The 21,106-nt window shown below is 28.0% G+C and overlaps 3 protein-coding genes across 5 annotated transcripts; 2 read left to right on the top strand and 1 right to left on the bottom strand.

Annotated features, from left to right (window-relative positions):
* Positions 1-2,342: 2,342 nt before the first annotated feature.
* Positions 2,343-3,288, bottom strand: LOC124498140 (uncharacterized). The gene is made up of 3 exons (XM_047061846.2): positions 3,112-3,288; positions 2,956-3,043; positions 2,343-2,888 (listed from the first exon to the last, which is right to left on the bottom strand). Exons 1-3 carry the CDS (start codon positions 3,251-3,253, stop codon positions 2,498-2,500), a joined length of 621 nt encoding a protein of 206 aa, XP_046917802.2. The 5' UTR covers positions 3,254-3,288; the 3' UTR covers positions 2,343-2,497.
* Positions 3,289-7,333: 4,045 nt separating this feature from the next.
* On the top strand, positions 7,334-12,969 carry LOC124498148 (tRNA-uridine aminocarboxypropyltransferase 1). The gene is made up of 6 exons (XM_047061856.2): positions 7,334-7,657; positions 7,730-7,764; positions 7,841-8,091; positions 10,275-10,438; positions 11,022-11,068; positions 12,644-12,969. Exons 1-6 carry the CDS (start codon positions 7,425-7,427, stop codon positions 12,928-12,930), a joined length of 1,017 nt encoding a protein of 338 aa, XP_046917812.2. The 5' UTR covers positions 7,334-7,424; the 3' UTR covers positions 12,931-12,969.
* A 2,335-nt stretch (positions 12,970-15,304) lies between these two features.
* LOC124498367 (corticotropin-releasing diuretic hormone 44) lies at positions 15,305-20,220 on the top strand. 3 transcript variants are annotated; one of them, XM_075729592.1, is made up of 3 exons: positions 15,305-16,126; positions 17,388-19,322; positions 19,400-20,220. In XM_075729592.1, the coding sequence occupies exon 2, from the start codon at positions 17,462-17,464 to the stop codon at positions 19,244-19,246; it is 1,785 nt and encodes a 594-aa protein (XP_075585707.1). In that variant the 5' UTR covers positions 15,305-16,126; positions 17,388-17,461; the 3' UTR covers positions 19,247-19,322; positions 19,400-20,220. The 3 variants fall into 3 exon arrangements, with proteins under 3 accessions (XP_075585707.1, XP_075585708.1, XP_075585709.1); XM_075729593.1 differs by lacking the exon at positions 15,305-16,126 and adding an exon at positions 16,705-16,820; XM_075729594.1 differs by lacking the exon at positions 15,305-16,126 and adding an exon at positions 17,218-17,238.
* Positions 20,221-21,106: the final 886 nt, after the last annotated feature.

Raw genomic sequence — 21,106 nt, 5'->3', positions numbered from 1 at the left:
TTTTAGTTTCGTTTCGTTTTTTTTGTTTCGGTTAAATTAAGTTGCAACTAAAAAGTAATTAAATCACGTATTTTGAAAAAAAACAATACACACACACAAACCGTGGTTGTTTTTTTTTTGTTTTGATTTCAAAATAGAATTGGAAAAAAGTTTGAGTCAAAGCAATCATCATCATCATCATCATCATCATCGATGGCCAGAAAATTATCACCATTGACTTGAATGAAAATGGCCACATTATTATCAATTAAGCAATTTCAACTAGAGTTGGTGAATTATTTCTTTTTATATAGAAAGAAAAATAAAGACATCAAGATTATAATGTGTGTGTGTGTTGATTATCACGAAAATTTACAATCACGATCACACGCACACACACACAGACCAGAAACTTTTTTATATTTATGACCCAAGTTTAAAAATTATTTAATTTTTCATGACACACACATGGATTTTAGTCACCAACAACAACAACAACAACAACAAAATGGTGAAGAAAAATTACTTTTCATTATTATCTATCAATGTCGTGGTCGTCGTCGTCGTCGTCGTCGTTGTTGTTGTTGTTGTTGTTGTTTAAATGAATGTCGACAATTTCGTTTTCTCTTCTTTATCTGAAAATCTAATAATAAAAAATTCCAATGGACGCACACACACACACACAAACGAAATCGAATGAGATTAAAATGGATCAAAACAAAGTAAGAAAAATTTTTTCTTTTTCTCATTATTACCGACAAGTTTTTTTTGTTTTGTTTCGTTTTGTTTTGTTTTGTTCATTATCATTGTTTTTTTTTTGTTTTTTTTTTTTTTTGTTTTTTCTCATAACAATCATCAATCTATTCTCTCTACATCGAATATTTGTGTGTATGTCGATGTCATTCCATTATGGCCAATTTATATGGAATGTGAAGATTTGTTTTTTCACATGTTTTTTTTATGAAAAAAAAAATTGTTTCAAAAAAACATTGTAATGGACATTGTTTGTTTTTTTTTTGGTCTTGATATAATTAATTATTATTGATTAATTGTGAATTTTTTCTCTGTGTGTGCGGACCAGATGACTTGACCAGATCTAAAAATATCAAATTCGAGAGAGAGAGAGAGAGAGCGAGCGCGAGAGATTCTGCAAAGCAGAATCCAGACACTATATACAAAAACTTGAAAAGATTCGTTATGTGCGTTTTTTTTATTTTCGTGCGTTTGCATGCAAGTCTTATGGTAAATTCAAACAAAAAAAAAATCGATAATTTTGTACATTTTTTTTCGCGCGCTCAAAACAAAAAAAAATCTCAAGATTTTCTCCGATTAAAATAATAATAATAACAATAAACAATTGACAATTTACCGGAAAAGCCTGACGATCAATTTCGTTGTTGTTGTTGTTGTGCGATAAAAAAAAATTAGAATAAAAGAGAGAGAGAAATCGATTTTAAAATTTTACCAGCTTAAATTATTAATGAAAGAACAACAACAAAAAAAACCCGAAAATCTAAATAATTTCTATTCACATAGTGCACAATGCACAATGAATAAGTAATTTTCTATTTCCATGCTAAATTTAGAAACAAAAAACATAGCCAAGATTGCTTGTTGTTGTTGTTGTTGTTGTTTATTATGTTTTTGTTTTTCAATTATAAAAAAAAAAATTTCCATCATAATAATAATGATGATGATGATGATGAATTTGGTTCCAAGAATAAAAAAAATACTTTGACAAAACCGGAAAGAAAATTGATTACATCATTATCATGGTGGTTGATTTTGTTCTCTGGCTTGTAAGTAGTGTAAGAATATTCATGAATTTGGTGTGAACAAAAAAAAAATGGAAAAATGAAAAAATTCTTTGGCCAAAACAGCCAAAAATTTCATTTTGCCGTTTATGTGGTCATCAAACACACACACACAACGCAAACACGAATATCAATCTGATTGATTCTCAATATGTTACACATTAATATGTCTATTTGTCCAAACTGACCATTGATTGAACATCATTGACATTTCTCTATTTCTCTTTTTATTTCCGGCTAAAAGTAACAATTTCATATCGTTTCGTTTTTCATTCCATCACTTTTTTTCCCATTCATTTATACAACAGTTAACGACAACAAATCAAATTGATTAAATTGAATTTGATTTTGGACAGATATATCCATTCTATTTCTCCACACCCAATGTGCCAGTATAACTGTATTACCGGACCAAAAATATATTTGGTTGATTGAACAATAACAACAACAACAACAACAACAGCAGCGACAACAACAACAAAAACTTCTTGACGAATAAAAAATCTATTTATTCTTACACTCGAAAATACTAATAATAACTATACGACGATAGATATAAATTGGTTTATTATTAAAGCAAAGAAAAACAGAAAAGAAAATAATCTTCGAAACAACGTCATCAGATTGGTTAATATTACCTGGTGACATGATCGCCATCTGGTTGTTTAGAATGTTGTTAATTTTTTTTTTTTTAATTTGAAATTCTAGAATCGTGAAAAATCTTCTAATTCTTCATGATCATCATCATCATCATCATTATCACCATTAATGATTTCATTCGTGTCATCAATTTCATCACGCGCATATTCTTCAGTTTCACCGGCATATCTTTTTGGTTTATTTTTCTTTACATCGGCTAATTTTTTTCCAATATTTCTATTATTCACCACTGGTCTTGCCGTTGTCGTTGTCGTTGTTGTTGTGGATTCCGTTTGAATTTGATCCACTTTTCCGGAAACATCATCATCATCATCACCAAGATTACATTCAGTATCATAAACACATTCACCATCAATGCCATCGCGTAGATAACCGGCTTCACATACACAAGCACGTTGACATTCACCATCACATTTTAATTTCTTTTTATCGACACTAAAACAAAATAAATCAATAATATGCAATTGATTGATTGATTTAAATGCAGAACAAAATTACAAACCCTTTATTTTCACAGATACGTTGACATTGTCGTGTTGATGATTGACAGGACCAGAATTCAAATTCACCTAGACATTCATCTTCAGTTTCTGTTTTGTTTTCAATGGATCAATCATCAAAGACACACAGTGAATTAATATTCAAATTTAAAACTTACTTATAGCATCAACAACGGTGGCCACCAATAACGATGTTATGATCATCATCAGGCCAAATGAAACGCATAAAATTACAGTTTTTTGTATAGCCATTTTTTCAGGTTTGTTCACCAAATGTGTGTGTGTACAATCATCAACCATTGACGATCGTCAACTAATTTGATTCGACAAACTGAATCTAATGTGGTCGTTTTAATTCATTCAGAATCGTTTTGCCAAAAAAAAACAGGAAAAAAATAATCGACAAAAATGAACAAAAAAAATCCAGTGCAATTTCCTTTGCTTGCTTTTCATTGTTTGTTTACTTTTTGTTGTTGTTGTTGTTCATTCAAATCCAATTGTTTTATCATCATCATCAACATCATGCAAATATAAATGGCCGTTTTGTTTTCGAATAAATTATGGCGGAATTCCTCTAGAAATAGATAAATGGCTAGGATTTTTTTTTCTAATTTCTGTTTTTTGTTTCACTACATTGAAATCATCAAATCACAAAATGTCAGTGAAAAAAAAATTTATTTCAATCAAACAAACAAAGATTAAGGATGTAGGCCAAATGTTTGATTTATTGATTTAGGTATTATATGGTTTGACAGAATAATACACATTTTCATTCACATTCATCAAACACATCCCGTTGACAGTGGACTGTTTTGTTGTTTTTTTTATTAATTGTCTAAATGAAATGAACGAATGAATGAATGAATGACTTGTTTGTGGCCATTTTAAATTTAAATTTCATTGAGTTTTTTTTTTCATTGTTCCTTAATTTGATATAACATTTTGTTTTTCTCCTTCTTTCATAATGATTGCTTTCCAGCAGGTTATTATATGGATAAAAATATGCAAATCAGCAAGCTTTGTCCAGCACAAATAATAAAGATAATGATGACACATTGCTTTCATTCTGATTTGTTGTTGTTGTTTTTTATGTCCAAAAAAAAACCATAATCATCCATCATCATCACACCTTACATTCATGATGAAATTGATGATTATGATGGTTATCAGAAAATCTTTTTTTTTTGTCCAGTCCATTTCCGTGCGAATGAAATGAAAACGAAATGAAAAAACAATAATTTCCGGGGGCAAAGAAAATGAAATGACAAATTTTTTTTTTTTTTTTTTTTTGATTGAAGAAATTATCAAATAAATTTACATGCAGAAAAAAAAGTTTTTTTTATTCAAAAGTGCAATTTATTGCAATTAATGGCTATCTGTCTGGTCATTTTTATTTTTGTTTTGTTTTCTGGTTATTATTATTTTAATTGAATTCCGTTTCCAGGTCCAGCATATATATATAGCCATTTAAGTTGCCATGACAAAAATAAAATTTGATAATCATGCGTGCTTGCGTGCGTGTGTGCGTGTTTGGTTTTTAATTAAAATTTGTGTTTTTTGTTTTATATCAATCAATCAATCTTCATTGAATTCAAATTGGAAAAAAGTGAAAGAGATGTGGTCACTGTGGTACGGAGATAATAATGACACTAGTTGACCAAATAATTTGGTTTTTTTTGTTGTTGTTTCTTTGACCACAGACCGATAATTTGAATGTTGTTTTTTCTTTCATTGGCCCAATTACTCGTATTGTTTTTTTTCTCATGTTCACAAACTGATAATTTGTCGGTCATGATTTTAATCAATTTGACTTTTAATGTTTTGTTGATTTCGATTATCGATTTTGTTTTTTTCTCTCTCGAATATCAAATGATGATTATTCAAATAATTTTTTTTTCTTCATTGAGATATTTGTACAAAATTGATCAATCATTCAATCAATTGATCAATAAATCGATTGGAAAACAGCGGCAACAACACAATAAATGTAATTGTGTCAAACTGGCAAAAGAATTTCGGAAAGAAAAACTTAAAGTTAAAAATAAATTCCATAATCAACTTTGATCGATGTTTGAATTGTCCATTGTGATGATGATTGAGATGTTATTAATCACCGCATAGATCGATATAAATGATTGATTTGATCCGGTCATTGTTGTGTTTTTATTTTCTGAATCAAACCCAAAATTTTAGCATTTATAATCACAGAAAAAACCATCAAATAATTGATGATCAAACGACTTGAATTGCATGATTTGAAATCAATCTCTTGATTGTTTAATTTGACAAATTCAATTATTTTATTTTTATTTTCTCAAATTGATTGAATGATTAATCTGGATTGATCTAGTAGAAAAAAACAATAGAACAAAAATCACGTTTTTATGTGTTTAAAAATGAAATTTTTTTTCCGATTTCAGATCGATTGATTGAAAACAAACTGATAAAATGTCAAAAAAAAAAAATTTTTTTATTCAAGAAAAATTGAAATCAATATTTAATGATCAATTAAAGGTTTGAGGTGATGGCGGTGGGTAAATGAAACAATTTGTAATGCAGATAAAAATGAATGAATGTGCGTTTTTTTCAAATCAATTGGTTGATTGACATTTATATGACGACAACTCAACTTGTTTATTGATCACTAATAATCAATCGAACAGGAATTGTCAATGTCAAAATAATAGAAAAAAAAATTATTTTTCTCAGCCAAAATTTTATAATAATCGGATTTGATGATTGATAACCTCATTCAAATGGAAAAAAAATTCAATATTGAATCGACGGTCAATCATCATTTCCAACGCTGAGTTTATGTGTGTGTGTGTGCAAGTGGTGTGCATCAGTTGATGAGTTTTTTTTTTTTTTTTTTTTGATTGAATTTTAACGTTTGAACAAAATATTACGATTTTAACGGTTTCAAGCATGAATAACCTTGATGATGAATTTTTGAATCTTTTTTTTTCGCAGCTGAGCTGGTAAAATTAAATTTTTTTCGGTTGTATTTCAAGGTCATAATTTTTCTCATCATCGATATTTGTGTTCAGGTTCAATAAGTTTTTTTTTCGGAGATAATTTGCTCATATTTTTAGCTAAAGTTAAACTGATTGATTGATTGATTTTTTTCTCTGGGAAAATTGTGACCAAAAAAAAAATATGAAAAACAAGTGAATGTTCAAATATTCGATTTTTCTTTTCTTTATTTATTTATAACTACGATTACGTTCAATGTAGCTTAAATCGATGAATGATTTACGATCACGACATGATTTCATTTTTTTATTCACATGATTTGATCTTTTGATTGTCAACAGTATCGACCATATTGTATCTGATGATCGTAATATTTCCATTATAACCATAATGATTGTTAATCTAATGACGAATAATAATCGATCAAGAAAATATGAAAACCATTCTGTTGATTCTTTTGGATCGTCAGCATTATTTGCCATATGAAACGATGAATCCACTTCATGATTATCGGCGCTGGTTTTCACCATTATAAGCGAAGAAGATGATTCAACACTTTTATTTGGAATCATTATTGGCTGATTATCGATTGATTTGATCGATTGAAAACAATGATTTCGGTCATGATTTAATGAAATATAAAATGATGAAAACCAAATCAATTGTATCGAAACAATAGCTAGACTGATGGATATACGAAGCCAATGTTTACGTAATTCATTGGAAAATAATTTCCAATATGAAATCAATGAAATGCAGTGATCAAACATTTGCAGACACAAATTATGATTAATGTTATTAGCGGTAAAATTTTGTAGTTTTTTTGCCAAACGATTTGGATCCATAAATAATGTGGAAATAGATTTTACACTGGCCATTTTTGTTTACAATTCACAATCATAATTACACACCAACAAACACACATACAAAAAAAAACACCATGAAATTGTCATGTAGAATTACAAATTCAAAATGATCAGTTCATGAATCTCATTGAATAAATAAATCCAAGCTTTTTTTGTTGTTAAAAGTGTTTGTGTGTGTGTGTGTGTGTGTGTGGGAAACTTGTTGCGTTTAATATTGGATAACTTTATTGTGTTTTCATGACGAACCAAATCAAGAGAAAAAGAGAAAGAGAAAATTAAATCAAAAAAAAAAAAAAAAGAGATAGAGAGAAAAAAAAGAGAAGTTTGACTACCTTAAAAACCTCAATCAAAGTCAAGATTTGGATGAAAATTTTTTTTTTTCGTAGATCAAAAACTTGGCAACTAAAGCTTGTTTTTTGTTTTCGTTGTTGTTGTTGTTTGAATTTGCCGGTTTGTTGTTGATCACATGTATACAGTAGCACCATCTGTGAGATGAAGTTTGAAACTTTTCTATTTTGTTGAATGTGATCAACCAATCATCATCATCACAAACACGTGTTTCAAGTTGTATCAAGTTCATCCATCGAATTGTTTTTTTTTTTTTTTTTTGATTACAAAAAATCAAATCAATCATGACTACGGATGATTTTTATCAAGATTTTCTCAATAGTTTCAGTGAATTTGATGCTGATTTCAAGAATAACGATGACAATTGCGATGAATCATCATCAAATAAAATTGATAACGATTGGATCGATAAATTTTTTGGCCGACGACCTGGTGTTTTGCGTAAAGATTTTACCATACACTTGGAACAAAAATTCCTAGAACATTGTAAAGATGGTGATCCATTTGATGAATTCAAGTATGATTTGATGATGGCATAATTATTTCTGTTTAATTTTTAAAATTTCAAATTTTTCCAATCAATCAATAGAATTGCCGATTGTAGTATTCTTGATCGAATTAGTGGTAAGTGATAATCATTATGGTTTTGATAAGATTGATTAATTTTCTGTTTTTTTTTTGAAATTTCTCATCATCTTAGATCGATTTATATGTGAAAAATGTCATCATTCACGGCTTTATTATTGTTATACATGTTTCATCATATCACCAGAATTGATTGGAAAAATACCAATGATTCGATTACCGATTAAAATTGATATTATAAAACATCCACAAGAATTGAATGGAAAAAGTACTAGTACTCATGCAATGATTTTAACAACACCGCCAAAAGATGTCAGAATATTCACTTATCCAGATATGCCAAATGATTGGCATGATTTGAATAAGGTATGTATGTGTATGATTCAATTTTTTTTTGATATTTATGATAACAATGATTATGCAAATTGTTTGTGGGTGTGTGTGTGTGTTTGTTCTAACACCGAAAAAAAAAAAAAACAAACAAACGGAAACTGTAAAAATGTCTGTTTTCCAAGTGTTTGCCCAAATTAAAGAATTATTTCATATATAAATCAAACAATTAAGAATAAAAATTACTTGTGATGGTCATCTCAATGGATCGTTCATTAAATCATCATCATCATTGAGTGGTCAAATACTTAAATATTCGTTTTTCGTTTTTCTCGTTACATGCTTGTCAACAACAAAGAAAATAAAACATAATGATGACGATGACTTTGTCCAATTTTGTTTAGTTTATTTATTTGTGCTGAATATATGCTGAACATTTATTAATATGAAATCATTATTAAAAGTTATTATCATCATCATCAATCATAATCATTATTAATATTAATTGTTGTCAATGAAAATGACATTTACATGATAATAATAATAATAATTATTAATATTTGTGTATTTCCAAATATTCAAATATTCATATTCTTTTGATCCAAATTCTCTCCGTTTTTTTTCCAGTGTAACATAATTCCTTTTTTATTATGTAATAGTTGTTGCTGTGTTGCTACTGTGTTGTCATTCAACGTTATTAATTTTTTTTTCTATTTTCTATTTATATATATTCTAAATGACATGAATTTTATTTATTTATTTATTTTTTTTTCTCCATTCACATATGACATTCATTCATTCATGGAAAAGTCAAACATAACCCAGATATATTCTATATTCTATATTCGTATGTATGAATATATTGGTTTTCAATTTTGAAAAAAAAAATAATAATAATACGAAACGAACGCCAAATCCATGTTTATGATTTCACAAATCACCCCAAAATCGCCCACCAATAGTATTCATTTATTTTATTTTATTCAATTTCATTTCAAATATACACACACACACACATATTGCCCAGATACTGAATAGAGTGAAAGAAAAAGAAAATTTTCAAATTGAAAACCAATAGATTCTTTCTATGTTTTGTATATCCAATGGAAAAAATATGTGTGTGTGTGAGATTTTCATTCGATTTATGATTATTATTCGATGTAAATTACATTTCATTTGGTTTTTGTTTACATTCGTTAATGTTATTTTTATCTATTGAATATAAATGGACAGAAAATTTATTTTTCAGTTTCCGTTTCTGTTTCTGTTGTCGGTCACAATGTTATTTGTATGATGATGATGATGATGATTCTTTTTTAATTTATAGAATTTCATCCATAATTCCTATGGGTGCGGTCACTATTATTTTTTTTTCATTTTGTTTTATTAGAAAATGGAACAAAAAATTTGTTTTTTTTTCCATGATTTTTTCTCTTTTTTTTTGTTTGTTTGTTTGTTTGTTCATCGTCGTCGTCATCATTATTTGTCTGGGAATTTGTGCGACCAATTTGATGATGATGATGATGATATTTTAGTACAATTTCGGTTGTTCATAGGGATTACTTGTGATGACAATGACGATGATATAATTCTTGAATTTAAAACGCACATATGTGCTAGAATTTTCTATTATCCAAAATAGAGAATAATGGCAATAATGATTATTGAATTCAATTCTCATCAGAATTAATATTTACGCATCTTAATAATTCTTGTGAACGTTATTGACATTCGTGAAATAAAACAAAAAAAAAACAGAATAAATTTGCACTGTCACACAGTATTATTCACTTTATTCCGGATAAATAGATTTTTTATTGTTCATTAGAAACGAATCGTAAACGCACATAAACATTATCATCATCATCAACATCAACATTAATTTTTTTTTTGTAACATTTTATTTGATTGAAAAACTGATTCTTTCTCTCTCTCTCGCTCTGTTTGATTGTTTTGTTTTCGTTTCAAATTACCAGTGCATGTTTTTGTTAGTTTGTTTATTTGTTCCGTTCAATTTACGATTCCGGTATTTTTTTTTTTTTTTTTTTTTTTTTGGTTGTATGTTAATGTCATCATCATTTTGTTTATTCTATACCGATCAGGATGATGTTATTGTTTTTGTTTTTTTTTTCTTCGTTTGTGTATTTGATTGTTGTTGCAATTTTTTTCTTTGTAAAATTTTTGCGATTCGAGTTTTGATTCTTTTTTTTCTTATATAGATATTTTTATTATTTCCAAAACCTGGTTCACAAACTGTTCAAGAATTTCTTCAAAATTATTACCATCATCATCATCATCATAATGATGAGCAACAACAACAACAACAGCAACAACAATGTTTATCTGCGGAATTTCCAATCGAAAGAATCGTTGTCATAGACAGGTAATTATTATTTATTTTTCATTTTTCAATGTATTCCTCGCCATTTCACAAACCAAATTTCAAAGAAAAAAGAACTGCGAACAAAAAAAAACCACAAACATTTTATTGTTTGAAACAAAAAAAAAATTGATCAACATGACTTGACAATGCCGATTCTCAATATCATAAATTTCATCCATGAAATCCGATGGCCATAATAACAACAGAAAAAATCATACAAAGTGGTCACGTAATACATATTGACGTATTATTAGAATCAATGAAAAGTTGCTTGTGTGTGTGTGTGTGATTCCATTACCAATTCATATGTATCAAAATTCATATTTTTATTCTGTGGATTATAATTCTAATAATGGAATTTAATTTTTTCTCTGACTTCCTGAACGGATTAAATATTTGATGATCAATAGATCGGGATAGAAGACATGATGACAAACACACATATATTTGGAATTATAATTGAAAAATTTATTTCTATTTTTATTCTCTTTTCTCTTTCTATCTTTCTCTCTTTTTGCTTTCACATTCAATCACCAATAATAATCGATCGATCGATTTTTTTTTTTTTGGATGCTAATAAAAGCACTTGGCAACAGACGAAAAAAATTCTACGCAATGTTCGTATACAACGTAAGTGTTGAAATTTTTTTTTTTTTTTTTGCAAAATTTATTTAGACGTCATCATCATCATATTCTGGCATTAATAATGATGGTGATGTGTGGATTCATTTTATTTTTTTTTTTCATTTCAAAATGAAAATGTTCCAAAATCTATTTTTAGTTAATCACATCATCATTATCATCATCATATGTGTGTCAAGCCAATAATTTTTTGTTTTGTTTTCGGGATTCTTTTAAAATTTATCATCAAACGTACATCAATTCATTAGTGTGTGTGTGCATTTTTCCGTTTGAAACGACAACTACAATAACAACAATATAATTAAATTATCGATCTAATTAACACTAATGTGAAAAGGATTGATTGAAACATGTGACAGAAAATGAAAAAAAATTCCCCAGGAAAAATTTTTTCAAAAAAAAAAAAAAAATGAAAATGAAAAAACTTTTAGATTTCTTTTATTCTGTTAATCACTTGTATGTGTGTGTCGATCTTTTGAAGAATTTTTTTCTTTTCAACAGAATAGTTCTTTTTTTTTCTTTCGTGTTTCGAATTCTTTTTGTTGATACATTGGAATCCAATTATATAAGTATGTGATTCTTTGTTTGTGTGTATGCCCGTGTCCTCGATTTATTCCGTGAAAAGAAAACTTGTCAATTAGATACACACACACACACACAGATTCTCTATCTCCTACACATAGAATGAATCAATTCTAAATAGGCTTTTTTATGGCCTCAACCACACAAAATACAATGATGAACTAACGACCTTTAAATGACCAGTTTTTCTTTGAAACACAAATAATACTAATCAGCTAATCACAACACTAGGATGATTATTTGGTTTCATCATAAAACACCATTAATTCAAATGAAATTAATTAACAATTTTTTTTTTTTGATTACGAAACATTATATGCTGTATTTAGCCAAAAAAAAAAATCTCTGAATATCTGTTTTTTTTCTGTTCTTTTCAAATATTCAAAACTACAAAATTGAGTAAAATTTATTGAAAGCAGATCATCATCAATTTCGTGAACATAAACAAAAATTCTTTTCATAATGAACTCCATTCTTAATTATTATTCTGGATTTTTCTTTTTGCTTTTTGGCTGTTTTTATAAATGATACACAAGGAATTTTATTCCCTTGATGAACGGGCGAAAGGAATCGAGAAAATATCCCGCAAATATAATGCTTTGATGATGATGATGATGATGATGAAGAAAAAGTTTTCCTTGTTTTTCTTCATTTACCCGATTTGGTAACAATTTCAATATTCATGTTATTGTTTCATCAAACAATTTTTGGTTCATAAAATTAAACGCATACACACACATACACCGGAATTTTTATTCCTGGTAATAATTTCTTGATTCAACTTTTAATATTCTATTAAATATTTATCAATCTTTAATGTTGCTGTTGTTGCTGCTGTTGTTGGTAATGCATAGGAAATGATGATGATGATGATGATGATCTATAACCAGAAATTCCGGTTGTCTACTTTTTCCCAAATCTCATTTCGGATTTTTAAACTTTTTTTTCTATCTGATTTTCTCTTTATTTTTCATTTTATAGAACTGAAAACATTGATCATCGATTCAAAACAGACAATGTTTTGGCGTTATCAACGTGGACGTCCAATGAATCATTTATCGACAATTGAAGCGATTTATTATCTACTTATACAAATTCATATGACAATGTTTGATTTGTTTAATAATCATCATGATCATGATCACCATGACCATTGTCATATGAATGTAAATGAAATATTTACCACTGAATACAATGGCCAATATGATAATTTGTTATTTTTCTTTAAACATACATTCAATTTGATTAAAAATCGTTATCATCTTTAATTGAAATTAAAAAAAAAATTTTCTTTTTTTCCGCATTCAAAATCAATTCCTAATCATTCATTCACTATGAATGACGTTTGATGGATTTCAGTGAGGGAACTGGAAAAAAAATCCACGAATATGCCATCCACTTGTTGCCACTATGTAGTCATTTCAATCAGTTCAATATTCTTTATTGACATTTAATGTGGTCAATTATATAGTGTGTATGAACATTGAACTTGATGGTTTGATGGACAATCAAACAAAACATTTCGTTGTTGGTTGTAATAATAACAATAATTTTAAATGTCAAACAAACAAACAAAAAATTGCCTCAACATCCACATCGTCATTATGGATGGACAAAATCAAAATTCCCGCTGCAATTCAATTTGTGATCTACATATGTCGATAATTTTTGATTGAAATCATGTGTATGATTTGTTTCTTTTGTTGTTTTTTTTTCATTTGGTGAATAAAAAGGTCAAGTTCTTCTTCGGGTTGTTGTTTTTTTTTTTTTTTGTCATTCGAATCAACAACATCATTATTATTCATTGCTTATTATCATCATCATCATCATCATCATAAAATTCATCGACGTCGACCATCATTGATTATTCATTAAATTTTTTTTTGTTTTTCACTAGAACAAAATGGATTCATTGGTGTGAATGATGATGATGATGATGACAATGATGACAGAGAAAACGATTGATGAACTTTTTTTTTCATCGAAAAACATGACCGATTTCAGTTCATATGTGATAATCAAAAAAAAAAAAATCAAAACAAAAAAAAAATAAAAATAGAAATCAAAATTTGCATTTTAGCGAAAAAACATCCGGCCATCTCCCTCTCTCTCTCTCTTACTCATTTTTTTTCTTATTGCACTAACTAACATTTCTATTTGTCAAATAATCGATAATTTGATTCATTTGAAGATAAAATAAAAAATAATGACGATGATGATTTTGCAGCTGAAAAGTTGTCGTTTTTTTTTCTTCCAAATGTGAATGATTATAATTATCACAATCATTTTTTGTTTTGGTGCATAATGTGTGGCATTTTAAAAAAAAAATTTTGATTGACAGAATGTTTTTTTTGAAACCAAAAAAAAAAAAAAATCCAGAATCTAGAATCTCTAGCCACAAATTCCGGTGCTTTTCTTTCAACCATCTATAATACTTTTTAATGATGGCAACACCACCACCAACTACCATCCACCCACCTGCAAGATTGAAAAGAAAAAAAAAACATCTCAGAATTTGGTTTATTTTTTCATTTTTATTCAATTTTGATCATGATTGACTAAATTGATAAAAATGAAATGAAATTTAAAAGTAGCGAAAAAAAATTTGAATTTGAATCTATGTTATTGAAAAACATCATCTATTCAAATTCATTATTATTTGCATGAATAAACCATTTTTTTTTGTCATTCGTAATTGTTTTTTTTTTTTTTGATTTCAAAATTCAAAAACAATCCATTTACATTGAACAATGAAAACAGACAGATTTCTCTTTCACTGTTGAATGCCATTATGTTTTGAATTTTGTAGAATGAAAGAATAGAAAAAAAGGAAATTTTCCCGGTAAAGAAAAAAATTGAATTCAAATCTAGTTTATTAGAATTTGTCGAAATTTTTTTTTCTTTTGATGATGATAACAAATGTTTTTTTTTCTGTTTGATTTTCGACAATTACTAAATTATTATCGAATCGGAAAAAAAAGATACCGCATTTTTTTTTTATTCGTCAATCATTTTCCACACACACACACACACACACACACCAAAATCTAATTATAAACATTAAATATTTGTACGGTATGAAGATGATGCATATCTTTTCTATTTTTCGATAAAGATTACGATTACGACAACGACAACAAGTCAGTCAATCATTCATTCAATCAACATTTGATTCAGCAGTTGATTTCTTTCGTTTTTTTTTTCTTATATTATTATTATTCAGTGGTCTGGGCAATCTAATTTGAAAAAAATTTTTTTCTCTAGAAAAGTTAGTCAGCAGCATCAGCAGCAGCAACAGTAATAGTTATTCATTCATCATTTATACTTTGATACTGGTAATAGTCGTCAGCTTTTTTTTCTAATTTTTTTTTTCTTTTGTCACTTTCGATGGCTGCCAACCATAATAATGTGTGTGTGTGTGTGTGTGTAATGTATCGTTGACAAGCAATGTATGTATACGAATGTTTTTTTTTTTTTTTTTTTTTTGGTAATAACCAATGAGATGTAATAGAAATGGAGAGAATGAATGAGAAAAAAAAAGAAAAGAAAATGGAAAAAAAAAATACTGACGCGCATTCGGGTTCGCGTCATATAATCATCATCATCATCATCATTGTAATCGGGCATAGAAAATAGTATAGAAATTGAATTGCACAACATACTATAGCGTTCAGCACACTACACACGGCAAATAATGATGATGATGATGATGATAATTGTGATTATCATTATTTTTGAATGATTGGCTGGTTGGTTGGTTAGGTTAAAACATCAAACATCAAATACACACACACTAACAAACAAGAACAACACTGGTAGCAATGAATATTTTTTTTCTATTCATTTTAAAAACTGCATTCAAACAATCAACAACAACAACAACAACAAACATAAACAGCAGCAGTAACATTAACACAATACGAGACTATATTTACAACGACAACGAACTCATGATATATAAATTTTGAGATTTGATTTGATTTGATTCGATATTTAATTTTAAATTCTTGAAAATTTTATTCTTCTTCACACATATATAAATAAAGTTGGTGGTTTATTATTCTTGTTGTTTTTTTTTATATCGCGGTGAAACAAATTCTAACAATATTGTTGTGTGACAATAATAATAATTGATCATCATCAAGTTTGTTTTGTTTTTTGTTTTTTTTTTCTTGGTGAAATTTCATTTCGGTTGACAACGAAATTCACAACCCCCCCCCACGCCGCATACACTCCATCGCGATTACCATTCAAATTGAAAGACAATTTTTTTTCTTTTTCGATGAATAAACAATCTGTACGCCGCTATGACATGAATCATCGATTATTGATTGATAAATAATAACTTAAAAGAAGAAAAAAAACTGATTGATTAATTGACATTCACCAAATGTGTCTGTATGTTTGAGTCAAAAAAAAAAAAAAAAAAAATTTTACATCCAGAATTCGACCACTGAAAAAAAGGTATGTTGCTGCATTTTGTATATTTTTAAACTTTTCAGTTTTTTTTCTTTTCTATTACAAAAAACCTGAATTTTTTTTTATCATTTTTTATATGTGTGTAAGTGTGTGTGTGTGTGTGTGTGATAATGTCAACAAACACAAGCACACAAGATGCTCTTTTATATATATTTATTTATTTATTTTCAGCTGAAACAAAATGAAAAAATCCAAATATTACCATTTGGTGTGAATAATAATAATCTTGTTGACCTGATTTACTTAGAAAAGGACGGATTTCCCCTGGCAAAATCAATTCATTTTCTTATTCTTAATCAATAAATATTGATTACAGCTTAATATGTATGTGTGTGTGTGTGTGTGTGTGTGTGTGTTTGTCATTCGAAATTTCTCGTCCCTGATTTCAAGTATATATATAATTTTTATAAATTTACTAAGAGGGAATCAATCGATTGATCATTATTGATCAGAGTGAAAAATAATTTTTCTGTTTATTGAATCAGAAATTGGTTTTTTTTTACTTTATTGGTTTTGTTTTTTGTTTGTTTTTTGCTTTCAATTTTTTAATTTTTTTTTATTTGTGAATATAAAAATTGGCAAACAAACAAAGAATCATCTGATTATTGGATCGATGATTGATCATCATGATTTTTTTTAAATTAAATCTCATTCAATTTGTGTGAATTTGATCACGGAGGTGAGTATCACTATTTTGATTGATTGTTTGTGTGAATTTTTTTTCTCACTAATTGATTGATTGACAGAATCAATCAGTACAATTAGCATGTATAAATAGGTACAATGCCGACAAAGTTGTCTTATGATGATGATGATTAGATTTTTTTTTATTATTTACGTTTCTGTCACACACACTTGTTGATTTAAATTGATTTTTTTGAAATTTTAGATTCTTATCAAACAATTTATCGTTACTACATACATACATTGATTCATCATCATCATCACTATATGCACCTCAGTTCAATAAATTACAGCAGATTTTGTTCATTTTTGATAAAGAAAAAAAAATATCAATTGGCTGCCGCGTTCATATACCCCAAGATATATATCACGTCCAGAGACATCAGGGAGTCTGGATTTAGTAAAAATTTTCAGTATTTAAACGAATTTGTTATTTGCATCCTCTCTCTCTTTCTAGCTCGTTATTGAGCTAAACTTTCATCACATTCACATATATGCCAATTATTATTACCACAGAATAACTAATTTGATTTTTTGTTTCTTCCGTTTATTGTTCATATAGTTTTTACATCGTTAAATTCATATGGTTGATGAGAAAATAAAATTGAAACCGAATCAAACCGAATTCACAAAGACATGGTGGTAGCATTTGATCAACAATCTGATTTCATTGACCATCAACAGAGTGCACCACTTGTTGTTGTGCAAGAAAAATTTAAATGTTTCATAAATAATACACAACAATTGAATTGGAAAAATATTCTTATTCCGGATCATAATATGAAATCAATGGATTCTTTTGCAACTAAATTCATCAACAATAATGATATGAATCAAAAAGAAATGAAAAATAAAATATCAACAACAATGACCAAAGTAACAGCATCGAAATATAATAATCATCTTCATCATCAACATCACAATAATAATAATCATCATCAACAACAACCACATCATTTGAATTCTGACCACCACCACCCCCAACAACAACAACAACATCATCATTACCAGCATCAGCACCACAACCAACAACATAATAATTCAAAATTAATAATGTCATCACGATTATCATCATTATCATTATTAATCACCATATTTATTATTATGATGATGATGATATTTCATAATAGTTGTGTAATGGGGAATTCCATAAAATTTGCAAATAGACAGCCAAAATTGTTGAAAATTGCTAATGACAACAACAACAACAACAACGATAATAATAATGCTGATGATGCATTGATGATGATGATTTATTCTAATACTAGAATGGATAATGATGATAATGATAATGATGATAATTTTAATCAACAATCGAATATTCAACAAAGAATTGGATCACCATCATCATCATCATCATCAGCAAATCAAATGAGATTTAAGATATTGAAACAATTACGTTTAAATAATAATAATGATAAACATCGACGTGTACATCATCATCATTCGCATCATAATTCAGAATCACGATTGATTGATGATCCAATTTTTGATCCAACTATTGAAGAATTTTCATTAGATTCTTCAACAAGACCAAAACAGCAGCAATCGATGGTGGCAGATAATAATGGCAAACAATTTGATAATAAACCAATCAAATTGGATATAGACGATTCCGGTGATGATAACAACTACAACAATAATATAAGTGATTCGAAATCTGGTAAACAACATTCATTATTGTTTGATAATGCTGGTGTTGATGAAGTAGATTCTGTGAAGAAAATTATCGATTCTGGTTGGATCCAACATTCATCGACGAAAAAATTACTATATTATCTACGTAAAATTGATGAAGTTTTATTCAAAGATGCTGGTCTTGGTGGTGATGCAACTGATGTTGTTGATGATTTATTATCATTTGAAGATGTAGATGATTCGTTTACACCGGATAAAGATGAAATAATGAATAATAAACCGAAAAATGTTGATAAAGTAATGGAGAATAATAAAAATTTTGAAATTATTCTTAATCGTATGATGAATACACCAACGGTGGTGAAAAAACGTGGTGAAGGTCCACAATTATCGATTGATTATCCATTGACCGTATTGAGGCAAAGATTAATGGCTGAACTTGCCAGGCGAAAAGCAAAAGAAACTGAAGAACAGATTGCAATCAATACAGAGATATTGAAAAAATTAGGAAGAAGACGTCGTCGTCGTCGCAGTATTTCACCGATAACGAATCATCCGATATCAAATCATCGTGAACAATATACAATGGCACATCGTTATCCGACATTGAATAAGCATCAACGTTTTCGTAATAATAATAAATATTTTGCATATGATCGATTAATAAACGATATTGGCAATAGTTCAACAACAAACATAAAACGACAAATAAGGATTAATTCAAAAAAACAATCATGGCCAATCATTAATCGATTGAATTATGGTGGTGACAAACGTGTGTGAAAATTTTTTATTGGAAAAAAAAATTAAACCACAATAAACACACAGATAATAAAACCAAGTAAACATAAATACACGGGTAAGTTTAAATTTGTTTCGCGGAATGGGGGAAAAATTAATCAATTTTTTTTTCATTTCCAAACCAAAATATTTCAGGTTCATTACTAAAAAAAAACCAGAAATCGTCCAGTGGGAAAAACTTGTTGTTCATCACTATCGATTGCCAAACATTGTCAAGGATCATCATCGTATCGTATCATCATTATTATTATAAATGTAGACACAAATGATCAAATTTTTGTTTCCTATAGTCAAAACAACAACAACGAAAACAAATCATTTCAAATTCAAAAATCATCATATATCATTAATCATTATTAATTGAAAAAAGTATTTAAAAAAAACCACGAAAACATCCAAACACACACACACATTCATCTGTTATTTCCATTATCATCATCACCATTGTATGAGATCAAATTTTCATTTTTTTTCTCGCATGTTCATACCACCACTTACACGTACAGACCAATTGGAAACAAAAAAAAAAAAAAAAAAAATTTCATTTCATTATCATCACATGCACAATCCCTGTTTTTTTTCACCGTTGTTTGTTTTTTATCAAATCTCTGAAGTAAGAAGTAACCAAAAAAAAACGTCATCATCATTTTTAATCATCACACACTGAAAATGTTTCAATTATCGGAAACCGGTCGAAAAAAAAATCTGTATTTTTTTCTTCTTTTCCAATTTTTTTTCTTTCAAATACCAAAAAAAAAACAAAGCAAAATGCCAAATCGTATCCATCGCACACACACACACCCACCCACCTACCCAAAAAAAAAACAACAACAATAAACGAATGCAATCCAAATATTATATTCATCGTCAAAGAATAATGAAAACAAAACAAAACAAACAAACAAAAAAAATTTGATATTTTAAAAGAAAATAAATGTGAAAAAAAACAAAACAGATTCGTAAATGTCTATTTTCATTCATTTCTCTGGGTACATTAAAAGTTGTTGATGAGAAAATTTCACATATTTTTGAATGATAAAATCATAAATTTTTGTTTTTTTTCGTTTGTTTTCATCTTCTCAACATCATTATCATCATTATGATAACCTTGATAAACAACCTGAAATGAAACAAAAAAATCATCAAGAATTTATTGTACCAAATTTGAAAAACAAAGCAAAAAAAAAGAAAAGAAAAATTTATGATGTTTGAACGTTGTTGTTGTTTACGACGGATGTGTTTGTTTGTTTGTTTCATTTTTTTTATCCAATATTATCAATGTCATCATCATCATCATCATCATTATCATTGGTTTGACCTTGATTTTTATGTCCATTTGTGTGTTTGTGTGTGTATGTTTGGCAGATGTTCCAAAAAAATAAAAACAACAAAAAAAAATTCCAAAAAAAATTTAAAAATAGCCACACACACACAAATTTCGAATATAATAAATCCCATGTCATGTGATCTAATTTTCATTTGGTCAATATGAGATTACCACCACCACCACCACCAGCACTGCATTATTATTATTTGCAATAATCGATACAACGGTGTGGACCATCATTTCAAAAAAATAGTTCTCACCAAAACACATATTCACACACACACACACACACACGAAAAATCCTAAATTCAGAAATGTTTTGAAATAAAAAAGCAAAAAAAAAAATTATGAAAATTTCCAGAAAAAAAAACAAAGACTTATCATCATCATCATAATCATTATGATGATATGTACGCTTTCTGAGGATTTTTTTTCTCTGATTTTAATCATTATTTATCATCATCATCATCATCATGATGATCATCTGATCAAATTTATTTTTTTTTTTGTTTTGT

Source organism: Dermatophagoides farinae, chromosome 3 (genome assembly GCF_024713945.1).
Source record: "Dermatophagoides farinae isolate YC_2012a chromosome 3, ASM2471394v1, whole genome shotgun sequence".
In the NCBI taxonomy this organism is placed as follows: Eukaryota; Metazoa; Arthropoda; class Arachnida; order Sarcoptiformes; family Pyroglyphidae; genus Dermatophagoides; species Dermatophagoides farinae.
The sequence above is the reverse complement of the archived record's forward strand: the minus strand, read 5'-3'. Positions and strand labels throughout refer to the sequence as shown.

Coding starts and splice junctions, on each gene's coding strand:
- LOC124498140 (XM_047061846.2), bottom strand. CDS start 3,253: ATGGTTGATGATTGTACACACACACATTTGGTGAACAAACCTGAAAAA. Junction 3,044..3,111: donor CACCGTTGTTGATGCTATAA/GTAAGTTTTAAA, acceptor AAAACAAAACAG/AAACTGAAGATGAATGTCTA. Junction 2,889..2,955: donor CGTATCTGTGAAAATAAAGG/GTTTGTAATTTT, acceptor ATTTTGTTTTAG/TGTCGATAAAAAGAAATTAA.
- LOC124498148 (XM_047061856.2), top strand. CDS start 7,425: ATGACTACGGATGATTTTTATCAAGATTTTCTCAATAGTTTCAGTGAA. Junction 10,439..11,021: donor AGAATCGTTGTCATAGACAG/GTAATTATTATT, acceptor TGCTAATAAAAG/CACTTGGCAACAGACGAAAA. Junction 11,069..12,643: donor ACGCAATGTTCGTATACAAC/GTAAGTGTTGAA, acceptor TTCATTTTATAG/AACTGAAAACATTGATCATC.
- LOC124498367 (XM_075729592.1), top strand. CDS start 17,462: ATGGTGGTAGCATTTGATCAACAATCTGATTTCATTGACCATCAACAG.